This window comes from Stigmatopora nigra, chromosome 13, assembly GCF_051989575.1.
Source record: "Stigmatopora nigra isolate UIUO_SnigA chromosome 13, RoL_Snig_1.1, whole genome shotgun sequence".
Lineage (NCBI taxonomy): Eukaryota > Metazoa > Chordata > Actinopteri > Syngnathiformes > Syngnathidae > Stigmatopora > Stigmatopora nigra.
In genome coordinates this window covers 7216971-7230589 of record NC_135520.1, presented here as the reverse complement: position 1 = coordinate 7230589, position 13619 = coordinate 7216971, and the positions used below count along the sequence as shown (strand labels likewise).

At 39.5% G+C, this 13619-nt stretch overlaps 1 protein-coding gene across 2 annotated transcripts in view; it reads left to right on the top strand.

Moving 5' to 3' along the window:
- The first annotated feature begins 632 nt into the window (after positions 1 to 632).
- The window catches only part of slc25a21 (solute carrier family 25 member 21), a 52747-nt gene continuing 39760 nt past the window's right edge, over positions 633 to 13619 (top strand). The window contains exons 1-2 of one of the 2 annotated variants that reach the window (XM_077732007.1): positions 633 to 977; positions 1108 to 1212. In XM_077732007.1, the coding sequence (XP_077588133.1) occupies positions 1137 to 1212 (76 nt within the window). In that variant the 5' untranslated portion in view covers positions 633 to 977; positions 1108 to 1136. Of the gene's footprint in view, positions 978 to 1011; positions 1213 to 13619 lie in introns of those variants that run through there. The other variant, XM_077732009.1, reaches the window with a different exon arrangement.

Genomic DNA, 13619 nt, shown 5'->3' with positions numbered 1-13619 from the left:
TTAAACCTTAATTCTCATATTTCGTGTTTTTGGTTATTTTAACTGCAACAGGTGGCCCAGCGAAGGAGTGGTAAGCACGTTGACCTCACAGTTCTGGGGTTGTTGGTTCTATCCCCAGGTCGGTCCTCACTGTGTGGAGATTGCATGTTCTCCCTGGGCTTGCATGGGTTTTCTCCGGGTACTCTGGATTCCTCCCACATTCCAAAAACATGCATGGTAGGCTGGTTGAACACTCTAAATTCCCCCTAGATATGAATGTGGGTGTGCATGGTTGGCCACCAATTCATGCTGGGTTAGGCTACAGCACCCCCTGCAACCCGTGAGGATAATTGGTTTGCAAAATGAATGAATTAAACACTTGATTTCAATGCAAATTTAAAGTCACATGCATTCCCTATGGCTGTTTACATGGAATACACGGATGACCCTGTTATATGAGTATTTGAATATAAAAAATAAATTACAGAAAATCCTTACAAAGTCAGGATTGGCTGAAATTAACAAAGAGACAAACTTAATGGGAATGAAACACACACCAACAATAAAACGACATAACAGTAAAGCAATAAGCAACAACAACACGGGGTTTAGATACATAGACAGGGGATTAATTACAAAACATCTGGGTGACACCGGAAAGACACAGCAGGTGGACACATCCACGCGGACAGCATGCACAACAAAACGTGACAGATCCATACTGTTTCCCAAACAAGATTGACATTTATGCAAAGATCGGCGATGTGCAAAATAAGAGCAAGCATCAAAGTGTCATTTTATTTGTCCGGAATGGATGGATCGACCTGGAGTGAGTTCGATAACAATTGAAAGGCGCAAGGAGGTCGGCGTCCACAGCCCAAGGGGCGTTTGCTCCCAAAGCCACGCAAGACTGCATGCTTTACGCCCTTCCCGTGTGTGCGCAAGAGCCATCTAAGCGAAGAGAAGACCCACGCGAGGCGACCCTAGGCACAATTCAGGTCAGATCTTTTGACAGCCCCCTCCTCAAAAAAGAAAAGCGATCCCTACAACGTCACATCGAGGGGAGGAGAGGAACTTCAACCTGGCTGGTTAGCTCGTTGCTAAATCATCTCGTGTTTGCATTGGCAGATCAACCAGCGCTGTGAAAAGTGGCTACGATGACGACGACAAGCCCCAAACCGCGAAGTTTACTCCGGGAAGCGACCCATCAGATCATCGCAGGAGGATCCGCAGGTAGGAACCATTGGAAAAAAATACATTTTATCTTTATTATGTCATTCTTCTCGGATAGCTTTGCTTGTGCTTGTGACCTGTTGCGTCTGGAGTTTATTGTCATGAATCAAGTGATCAGCTTTTTGCAAAAAAAGGGGTCATAGGGTACATTATGTCCCGATCGGGGGTTGTCCGGGTTGTCATGCCGAAATCGACGCGTATAAAGTCGGATAAATTCTAGTCCGACTCCTTCATCCCTGTGCTGATACTGTACTTTTTACGTCACCGCGCATGCGTGTCAAAATGTATTGCTAGAGGTCAAACTGTAAACAATTCTGATGAGAGTTTAGAAGACAAACAACTTTAACGAGTTCTTTATTATAAAATGTTCAGGCCCAATGTAAGGGATGGAGACATCTAGACGTAACAGTGGAGTTGAAGTGTGTCCCACAGTGATGACGTAATTGAGCGTTGACACGTGCTAAGTGACGTTTGAATGAACTGAGCACGCGCTTGTTCACTTCAAAAGAGAACAAGTTTGTTTTTTGTGTATAAACGAAGCGTGTTTTGGATGCCAAACACAACACCTGCTCAGACATGTTGAACTGGCTTCAGTTTATGTTTCTCAACCTTTCAACTTCCGATCCCGTCTCCAATGTTTGTTAAAAATATATTTTATGATAACGATCCGGTGCCAATATTGATGCCCATATAATATACAATATAATGTAAGCAGTAAATGATAACGTCAAGAAATGCTCCATTTATGATAGTACATGATGATCTGTTACTGTCATTAGTTTCTGAAAAGATGTAGTATAATAGTATAATATGTGGCCTTCAAAACTAGAGTCACTCAGACCGAAGTAGGAATTGAAAATCTTTACTAATATTATTCATCTAATATTTGCAACTATGTTGACTATCCTAATCATTAATCCAGAATTCCACAATTCTATTGTTTGAGGACATCATCACAAAATTGCTATTAAAAAAACAAAAACAAATAAGACACCCTTAAACTTCTCCATGCCAAACGAAACAAGAACTTAGCACAAGCGTCTCATATTGCTCTTTTTCCACCCTCATTTTGAACCTCCCACCCAAAAAAAAAATCCCCCCATTCCTCCCAGAAGGCCTGTTGCAAAATGGTATTGCATAACACGGACAGATCATTGAAAACATGTGTTCGCTTTAAGCGAGAGCAAACATAGCGGAGACATAAACCTTGGCAAGTGTACCCTAGATCACGTGCTCCTAAACTCCAACCACTTTTCCACTGTCCTAAAGGTCAACAAGTTGAATGACCTTTTTTATTTTTTTTGCTTTTGACAAATACAAGCCTACATATCTATCTTGTATGTGCAAATCTATTGCTGCCCTGCCAAGATTTCAAAGCTTGCAAGCAATGTTAATAAGGCACAACTCCCAGTAGATGGCAGCAAAGCACCATTTTGGATTTTAGATTGGCCCTCAAATGTTGATTGATTTTTTTATTTTATTTTCTGTGTATTTTCTGGCATGCCGCTGTTGGTGCATTGGAACAATTGGGTGACAAAATACGACTGTGGTCTTTTTACTGCTGTTGATAAGTTTACGTTGTATGTGAAAGTGGAGAATGTTGGAAAATAGTTGCAAGTATGCGGTTAGGCATGGCAGAGTATGAGCAGAGATAATGTGCCGTTTATCTGTAAAGGCCTGTTTTTCCTCCTTGACCGTTTTATTGTTTTGAGGGGGAGGGAACTGAAATACTCAGTGTTTTGTCAAAGGAAGCTCACAAACAGAGTGAAGCAAAAAACATACACAACTTGCATAAGAAACCTTGACTCTTTCCAAAGAAAAAAGCAGGGAATACCAGTATGCAACTGTTCAAATCATCAAAATACGTGCACATTTTTGTGGAATAATTGATAGATTTCACAATCTGGTTTGGAAGAAAAAGTGCTATTATTGATGGTCATCAATGGCAGCCAATAGTTAATCTGGTAAATAAAGGCATTATAATAATCGGAAGGTTGTTGATCTGTTTTGCTAGTTTTTGGTGTTGTAAGTGGTAATGTGTCCAGGTTGTTTTAAAAAACAGTTTATGTACTGATCAGGTGCGTGAATCATTGTTTTTGGGTGCTTCAGGAGTTGTTTGCATCTAATTTTCATATATAGGTACTCACCCTGTAATGTTTCTGACTTTGATTCTAAATCATGGTATTGCAATACCTCAGCATAAGTATTTCACTATTGAATAGTCTATTGTTGTTGCTTATTATTTTAAGTGAATGTGTATCTTTGTAAACCGGCTTTCCCAAAAATTACTTAACGTCATATCTAAAATGTCCACAAGACGGCGGTAGCTGCACACAGTATACCCTGTATTTCTTCTGCAACTTTTTTTTAATTCTTGTCTTTAATTTAACAGTATAGTTTCTTCCCCTCAAATCAACTAACCCTTTTCCAGAGGGAAAATACATTTCTGAGATTTATTTTTTGACTTTGATATAAATGAATACTTTAGTATAATGGATGTAAATATGCTTAATCGGCTTAAATTCTGATATTGAGGGCGGTAGATGTCCAATCGACCTGGGAGGCCCAAAAGCAATCATTCGCAATTTAATACGATCACTGAGAACTAAGTATTTATACTGTTCATTTACATATATATTTAATTTTATATTATTTACTGAATAATTCCAAAATAATAGATTTTAGAGCCCTGACGTCTCAAAACTGGCATTATCTTGCAAAACATTTTAAAAGTCAGTTAGGATGCAAATAGCCATCTCACTGCAAAAAAAGTATGAACGTTGTCAAAGTTAAAAAGACAAAAATGACAAAACCTTGAAAAAAGTCGACGTTAAAACAACCTTCCTCTCAAATGCAAAATAGCCGGCCCAACTGATTAGTGTGTGTGTGTGTGTTTTCTGCCACTAGACAGGAAGAAGGCAGCGCCAATCACAGGGAGAATTAGGCCCAATATTTATTTGTAGAAACAATAGTGTGCATGTTTGGCCGGGCTGTGATTGAACTCCTGGCGGCCATGTTTGAGACAGATGTGCACACTGATGACCTCATACCTTGGAAGCCCTTTTCATTTTTTGATCTGGACGCTGGAGTGCTTTCTCCTCTTCCTCCTCTTCCTCCTTCCTTCATCACGAGGTTGAGGAAGACTGCATGTGTACGTTCGGTATGTCGTCCATCTTTTGACGGATGCACGTCTTTGTGAAGGCCCGCCTCGCGTATTACTGAAGCGGGCCTTTCGTTTCATCAGTAAAAACGAAACCGCGAGATTTATCATCTCGTTACAACTCGCCGTCGCCGGAAAATTAGTGAAGAATGTTAAACAAAAGAAGTTCACTTCATTAAGAGAATCCTAAAAAGGAGAAATTCTGTAGTGTTTGTTCAGTTGTCTGCGTGAAGCTGATTTCAAATAAGGACTTTTTCTTCAGATTTGGAGTTCAATAGGTCGGCCAAGATGAATTGACTAATTAACAATTAATGAATTGGAAAATTAACTGGATAATTTATTCTATGAAGACATTGTTTACCTTAAATAGTCCAAAATCTCTTTTTAGCCTGTTGCAACTAAATATTTTTCATTTGATTTTAAAATGCTGGAATTTAGTTTTATATTTCTTTATTATTTTAAAAAATCATGCATCTAGTAAAATATAACTAAAAGAAAATCATTGAATATTGTATTTTTCTTGATTCGAAAACAGATGCTTATAATTAAACATAAAACAGATTTAAAAAAAAAAAACCTGAGCCTATTGAAAGCAAACTTTGACGTTTTGTTAAACAATGATGATATCCAGAAACCAACTTTTTTCAGCTCCTATATTTGGTGTCCAATGCTCATTTTTAGCTAACACGTAAAGCCTTTCGCAATTTAACACAAAAAAATAACATGAATATTATAGGAAGCGGTTAGTGGACTTTCAAAATAATCACTCGTGGGAGAGTTCCACCATTACTTGTACTTTTGACATTCCAAATACTTTTCTACCTCTATGTTTCTACCGCGTTTCTATTGCAGATATGCGAGCCCTCTGGCGGTCTTCCCACAAGTTCATTGGCGCTCCCACTTGAGATTTGAAATTGGTCTCAGTGGCATGGTGTCAAACCAGAGCTCGTACGCTTCAAAGTACAGCGTGTAATGATGCCCTTGATTCGTACCGGATTAGTATGAGCAAAAATCGAAAACATACTTTTTCCCTTTTTTTTTAAATGGACAAACTCCAATGAGTCTTCGCGCCGACAGAAAATGCACCTCTCTCTCTCGGTCAGCTTGCTTTAATAGTGAATCTGCTACAGACGTATCCCGCGATGGTAAAATATGGTAAATTACGAGCGTTGTGGCCGATCAGGACGTTGACCGTTTGCGTGCGAGTCGCTCCGGGGGTGCAAATCGAAACATCTGCTTCTTTTCACTGCGATAACATTACACGGGCCGCTACTGGGTCTTCTCGCTTGTCACGCCAAAGGTGATGGAAACATCTTAGTTTAGCAAGAGCGGAAGGGTGTGAAATGATCATGTTTCAGTGCCACTGACGATGATGGACGTCCAATTTGTTTGAACACGGAGGGCCGAGAGCGATTTTAGGAATAGAATAGAATAGACAGGCCATGTCATTACCCAGATCTAAACCCCACAACGTATGTATTTTTCATTTTGGATATAATATTTAGATTTTTTTTTATAAATGGATGGGAAGAATTGGATTAAAAGCCCTGAATATTAAATATTTTTATTGATTTAAAACAATGTTTATTTTAGCTTTATATATATATTTTTAGATTTTACAAAATGATTTTTGAACTAAAAATGCAGAAAAAATGGATTATAATTATGGGTTTAAAAGTAGGAAAATCAGGAAATATAATATACAACTATACTTTTCATTTTAATTTGATCCTAAAACATAAAGTCGGCACTCATGATTGACTTTCCCGGGCCACACAAAACGATGCGGCGGGCCACCACTTTGACACCCGTGCAGTATACATGATCACAATTAAACCCTCCAAAAATGATTCACAAACAGCAGTCATATTTAAAACAAAAAAATTCAGTTCCCTCATGAATTAACATGCGTTTGTCTAAGTGGGAATACTATACATACAAAACAACAATTTTTCCATTTGTTGCATTGCGGCTTGAAAGTGAAAGAAGAGGCGCCTGCTTCTTTTCCAGCAACTCGCTCCTCACCAACCCTGACGTGTATGTTGAAAAGTAGTCCCCAATTGGACAGTTAACCCCGCGCCTCTCACGCGGCAGCCAGGCCGCGTCCCGACGCTCCAGTCGGAGGAAATGTTAGACGCAACTAAAAGTTCAGATACGCTAATTACAAAGGCCGCGTGCTCCTCGCCAACATATAAATAAATATAATGAGTAGTGTCAATAAGGCGAAGGGACAAGTGAAAACCCCAGAATGACATGGCTCTTTTCCTGTGTATGTGTGTGTCCTGCCACTACACAATGTACTGTAGTCCTTCCCACACACACACAAGCTTCCCCCTTTACAAACTTTTGCCCATTTCTGGAAGCGTGCCCGCCCATTTTGGGGATAACTCTATCAAGATGAACGTCATAAAGTCATTTGTCTCGCGTGGTCTCCGAGAAGATCCTTCCTCTTTCCTGCCCGGTGGCCGAGCTCAAGGCTTCAATTAGGGAGGCTCAAATTTATGGACGCTTTGGATTTTTTCGGATCTCCCGCGGTAAAGTGGATGACAAACTGGAGAAGGCGCTGGCGGCTCACCAGAGGCCGAAAAGCGGCCCGTGAGAAACTCTGTGGAAGGTCGTCTTAGGGGAACGTTTGTCTTGATGTGCGATCGATCAATAGCCACGACTATTTGAAAGAAAACTAACTGGTTTGTCGCTATCGACGGCCACCGTTTGAACCGGGAGTCCAAATGGATTGGACGGCGATTCCAGTCAATGGCAGTGATTGAGTTAAGCCTTAAATTCCAAAAGTATAAATACAGTTACAACTTGTCAAAAACAAGTTTCAGGCACTCTTTACATTGGTGATTCAGAACCCACTTTTTCAATATTTAGTTTTCCTTTTAAATAACAAATAACAACTTTTAGGGGAGGGGAGGCCCAATTGAAATAAACTGTCACAAAAGAGTAGAAAAATATATAAATATATAAACCACATCTATTATATTTATTTTTAAAATCCAGATTTAAAATGGTGCTTTGTTGTAAGACTATTATTTGTAAGTGGTTTATTATAACATACAATTTTGATATTCATGTCAACCTAACAATTTTATTCATTAATTTTTTTTCTCACCCGAAACATAATTATAGGCTTTTCTACCTGAAAATATGTGCAAAACCAGTGTGGAAACTGCTTAATGGTGCTTTATCAATGCTTGTTTTTGAATTTTTGGTTTTTTTTTTAATAATTTGATCTTGTTTTTGGAAGGGCTGATCTGGGAAACTGCTTAGTGGTTCTTGTTGCTGAATTGTTTTGCGGGTTTAATAGTGGTTTATATTTCAGTTCTGCGCAGATTTTCTTCATTCATTTTCATTCCTGGTCATTCCTGTCCCCCTCTAAAATCATACAATATTTTGGCAAGTAATGGTTTTGAGCGCATTCACAGAATAAATTAAAACATGCAATTTAAGATGGTATTTGGAGTTTGTAAATAGTGCCAAGTGACTACAAGAGGAGATCATTATTTGTATAAAAACATTCCTTTCAAATTCAGTCTTGGTTCTAAAAAAAATATGCATTGAATGTCCAAAAATGGCTTTTTCTGCCACATGTTAAATATAAAGTACAGCTCAAATGATAATTTTGGTTTTAATTTTTTCGCCTTGAGGTTCAAAACATCTGCAAGTTTTTCTTCCTCCCTTCCCCCTCGATATTGGCAGCCATTTGCTGCATAGCTGTTTAACGAGGATTCAAATGTTTTTTGCCCTTAGAGGCGTATGGGATCCAAATATGTCACCAATATAATTACTAGAGTCGTGATATATCGTGCTAAGCGTTTCCTCCGGTCCCAGTAGCGCTCCGAGCGGTAGATTTGACGATGATGATGATGATGATGATGATGATGATGATGATGTTGGGTTTTTGGGTAACTGGGAGATGGATGACTTTACTGATGCGACGCACTGTTTCTTTCAACACTGGTTGAAAATGTGAGGAGCCTCTCCAACATCTGTTTGCCACAAATGTCAATGGAAATGCGAAGAAAAAAAGAATAAATATTAGCCCCGCTGTAGACATTTATTCTGAGAGGCTTCCAAGCTTCCAGCGCGCCGTGTCTTGAAAACCCCGTCCAAGGGGTGACTCAACCGGCGCTCGCTCGCTGCGTCTTCTACCAAGCGTTCACGCCGAGCGAAACCAAGACCACACACACACACGGGTTCCTTCCGTGGCCTTTGATAGCGGTCCAGCACGAGCGGGTCGGAGGAAGGTTAACCCCTAAGCGCTCTGTAATCACCGGCTTTTACGATAAGAAAATGTAGCCTTGTTTCCATAGCGACGTCCTGAAACACAACCCGTGGCATTTTCGAGACATCTTTGCTCAGCGCCACACAAGACGAAACCCACGCGGGGGCCAGCGTCGGTTTTCTAGTCTTTGCCGGACCCTCTAGTGGCTTTCGTAATGCTATACGGAAAACGTTTGGATTTGATGTACGCCACCTTAGGGGAAAGTGGGAAGAAGTCTGTGCTTCGGATTCTCCGAAACATGAAAAATGACACCTAGCATACCTCAATGGCTTCCATACACGGCAATAGTGAGACTATCTGCAAAGCTACTTATAGTCAGAAAGCATGCATGCAATAGTCTCCCCCACTACTGACTTAGTGGTTGCTATTGGCAACGATAATCATGAGTATTTTTTTCTAGCGGCATCCATAGTCAAGAAGCTTTCATTCAGGTTTCTCGTAAATACCTTTTGAAATTCATTTATTCAAAGTATTATAGTCAGAGCACATTTATACAACATTCTTGCCATTCACAGTGGTAGATAGATGGGACCTTATTTTAATGCTACGTATAGTAAGTAATACATGGTATAAAGTCATGAAAAACTTCAGATTTTAAATGTAACACAAAGACTTTGTGTAGAAATGACACAAAATGTGCCCATTTTCATGTATTTTTACTTGTAAATTCCAAGTATAGCTCTCCTAAAATACCATTTAGTCGAAATATGAATTGTCTCCGTTCCCGATTGATTGTATTGTCAAATTCCTTGTTAAGGTCTAATAACTAGTATCTGAACATTAGTCATGCAAAATTCTGGTCCAGCCGATACAATAACATTGCCGCACCGATTTGTATTTAAGTGGAGAGGAGACAAGGTAATTACCCCTGGGCCAATTAGCGAAAGGGGGACGAGGGACTTGCAGAAGCAGAGTCATTTTCCAACCCAAACATCCTGGTTCGTTCCGAAGGGGTGCTCGGGGGGCGGACCGAGAAGGGGGAGGCCCTTTACTTTTTGCACCAGATGAGTAGGACCACCGCTTTCTTTTTTTTCTCTTCTCCTCCAGCCAGCAGAATGAGTGATTTACTGGACTTTACTGGCCACATAGCAGTCATGTGAAGGCAGAACAAGTTGTATATGATGCGTAGTTGCAAAATATAAAAAGAAGGCAGGGTTTCCCCGCAGAAATCTGGCGGCAGAAAATCCCAATGTTGGCCCACCTTATTTTGAATTATTGTAAAATGAATACAGTAAAAAAAAAAATGTTAGGTTGACCTCAATGTTGATCTTTTGAGTATTATGAGTTATCATAAAACAACAATATTTAAACATAGTCTTACAAAAAAGTACATTCCTGAAATAGAGTTTTGACCCAAAAACAAAACAAACGAAAATGCAAATTAAATCAAGTCAACATTGCGATTTCAACCCTATAAACATATATGGTTAAAATCAGTATTTATTTATTTGTGTTTATTTTTATACTTTCTTGTATAGCACTCTTTAAGGCTGACGGTCATAGGAAAGAAGAACCTGGCGACCCACCCCGCTCATAAAGTCATGTGGGAAACCTTGGAAGCTACTCTCATAGCTATTGCTCTCTACTTTCTAATATTATGGTTTTTAAATCCACTATTGTACTGTACAGTGCACATATAAAATGCAACCAATTCAGGTTGTATCCAGTCAAGATGGATAGAACGTGTATTGCTGTCTATGTGAGCCAGTAAATTAATCGGGGATCATTATTATTAATGGAAAATGGTTCATATTTAATGAGAAATTGTGAATGGCCACCGCAAATCCCAAGGTAAACTGTCAGCCGGTGTATTGTAATACTCTGGAGACTCCAACATATGTCTTCAATTTTATTTGTGCCCCATTCCCCCAGGTTTCGGTGGGAGGTTTGGTCTTTTTCTTCTTTTGGGAGGGGGCTGATGTTCTGTGTTTTGCTTGAGGACTCGCTTGAGTTTTTATGTAAGAATAATTTGCACTAAGTAGCTGGCCGACCTGTTTGTTACGCTAGAGCTGACACTTTGTTTATGTTTCTTGAGGAGCATGATGGATGGGCCCGGAGTTGATGCTAATTAGAGCAAATTGTTGCAAAGAATGCCGAGGGTCTGCGCCGCGACGTTTCCAATGTGTACCATCGTCGGACTGACTAATTTTGGGCTTTCGGTGAATGGCTTCAACGGCTGTGAAATTCCTGTCTTGTCTTCCGGGATGACCATTAGCGGACATTTATTATTTCGATAGATTCTTCATGCAAAGAGTTGCTCCTGGTAGCCAAATTCTTACAAAACCTTTGAAGAGACGAGGTGTCAGGACTTCCTGAAGTGTCCTTAGTCGTGATGTCATGATCCACTACCTCTAGATTTGGGATTTGATCTAGAGATGGGGACCGATCCAGTAGTCGCGTATTTTCAGTACCATTGTGTTTTTCGGCTTCTGTAAATCAAAATAATAGTAAAAAAAAACAAGTGACACTACCACAACAACTACCACCACCAGTACTACTACTAGTACTACTACTGCGTATTATAAATCGGTGCGTAAAATAAGGTAGGAAAAAGTTTGACACCTCAGTCCTTTTGTTCTTTGGAAAACGAAATACTCCAAAAAGTACTTTTATTTTTCTACATAAAATAATCCTTTAGTCCTCATGGCTCTGGTCCTGAAGCATTTAATCTACATCAGTATCGTTCCTGCTTTTTCATAAATGAAGACTTTATCCTCGTATTTATTTTTCAACACGCCGAATGATTTCCCTTTGCATAAAACGGCCGATGTAAAGTTTGAATCCTACCCAAGATTCCCAGCTGGGAAAAGGGCAAGGCTAGTTTCAGGGTCCATTGCTCAGTGAACGTTTTATTACCCCAATGATATTCCAAATGTGCAAACGTCTTCAAACTTTCGACAAGACTCTTGCAAAGCCGTCGTTTCATTTTTTTTGGGTGCTCCTTTTTTTTTTGGTCTGTTCAGGTCTGTTACCAAGCCATTCCGATCGCATCAGCTTTTTGCACTTCCAGACGTCGTAAATAGCTGAAAAGGTTTTTTCGTAAACTTGGCAGACGTTTTTTTTTAGTTTTTTATTGCGGCTCTGGATGGAAGATGTTCAGCGGGACCTGACTTGTGCGATATTTTGGCCGGGCCGCTGGAACACAGGGAAAATATACAACCAAACAATGAAGCGGAGAGAGAAAAGGTGGCGTTGCCAAGGCTTGTTTTTCATTTTTGCGGCCCCCAAATGATTTAGGGTGGATTTTTCCTTTCGCTGTTTTCACGGAGGATTAAATGTTTAGGGCTTCTGTCTGTAAAGCCACTTTTGTGTCTTTGTTGGCTTTGGACTGCTTTCTTCCACAATGTTTTCGCCTCATGTCAATCTGTCTCAAACAATGCAAGCAATTGCATGTCTTGCACTTTGAAGTTTTAGGGGAAGTTTTGATGTTTTGTCAATTATTAAGTTTGAACAGTTTTCATAATTATTTGTACATGAGGGATTGAATATCAACTACCTCATTCATTCATTTTTAATGCCAGTCATTTCTCAAAAATTGTCATTCATTTCAATCCACATACAATTGAGAATACAGGCTTTTTCTCATTTTGTTAAAAATCTAAGTAAGATAAGATACAAATGAAAGGATTATTTATTCTTAGCCTTTTTATTTGATATATATGTATTCTAATCATTTAAATAGTTTTTTTTAGTAATCAACATTTATTTTTTTTAACTTTTCATCATCTCAAAAACCTTCATTATAACAAAATGAAATTTCCTCTGTTATTCAATTTTTTTTAAAAGATTAAAAATAAAGAATGATTAAAAATAACTTTTAGTCGTTTTTAAGCCCCCAATATGTTTTAAAAAAAAATAATCAAAATTGCAGTCTTAATTTGATAATCCATTTCTTGTCAATTAAGTGCTTAATAGTGGGAGAACGACTTTCTACCTTGTTCTGTCCTTTAGTAATCCGCCATAAAATGTGTTGTTTTCCCCAAAATGCCCTATTTCGGACTAAAAATTTGAGGACAAATAGCTTTCTGTGTAGAGTAATTGCTGGGAGATGAACATAGAATTCAAGTGATTCAGTGACAGAAGTAGACTTAGGATTGTTTTGAACCAATGAGTCAAGGACCTCCCCTTTAAAAAGGACCGGACATCTATGGACGTCAATTGTTAGGTAGTGTATCCCCTTTATTTGTTGGGCTGAATCCGATAGCTGGGCCTGCCAAGGCCTCATTAGCAAGCATGTTTGTGTAACCTTGATGTTGAGGAGAATTAGAAGGATGCATTGAGTCCATTTCCAGCGACAAGGAAGCGGTGGAAAGCTCCCAAAAGGCCGCTGAGTAATGTCGCTGGCACCGCGCAAGCATACACACAGACTAATGCTGGCTGCGCTTGTGTATACAACAAGATGACATGGCCTTTTCAGATAACTCCATCGCCCAAAAAGGCGGCGTGACAAGAGGCGGGCGTATGTACACAAATTGGCCATCCGACTGGAAGGGCAGGCCCGAGGGGCTCCCGTCTCTTAACTCAATCATGCTCCGGTTTCACTCTCGCCCATCCGAGGCTAACTCGCTTCCTTTATCCGTTCCCTAAGCACCCACCTTTCCATCCCATAATCTTAAACCAAATCCCACCCATACAGTAGGTTGTTTTTTTTTATTTTTATTTTTATTTTCAAAACCGTATTATGCGGCATGGTGGACCAGTGGTTTACACAACCAGTTTTGAGAACGAGGGTTCAAACCTTCCTGTGTGGGTTTTCTCCGGGTAGCCTGGTTTCCTCCCCTCATCTCAAAAACACAGTATGTTGATTGGCCTTGTGAAAAGGAATGAATATTATTACATTTGAAAGATCTGCTAATAGAGATTGCCCTAAAATAACATTTGCCTGATGAGTGGGTCTTTTTTTTTTTTTTATAACATCAATTACTCTTATTTCTCCTTTGGCGTAACCCTAAGTGAAAG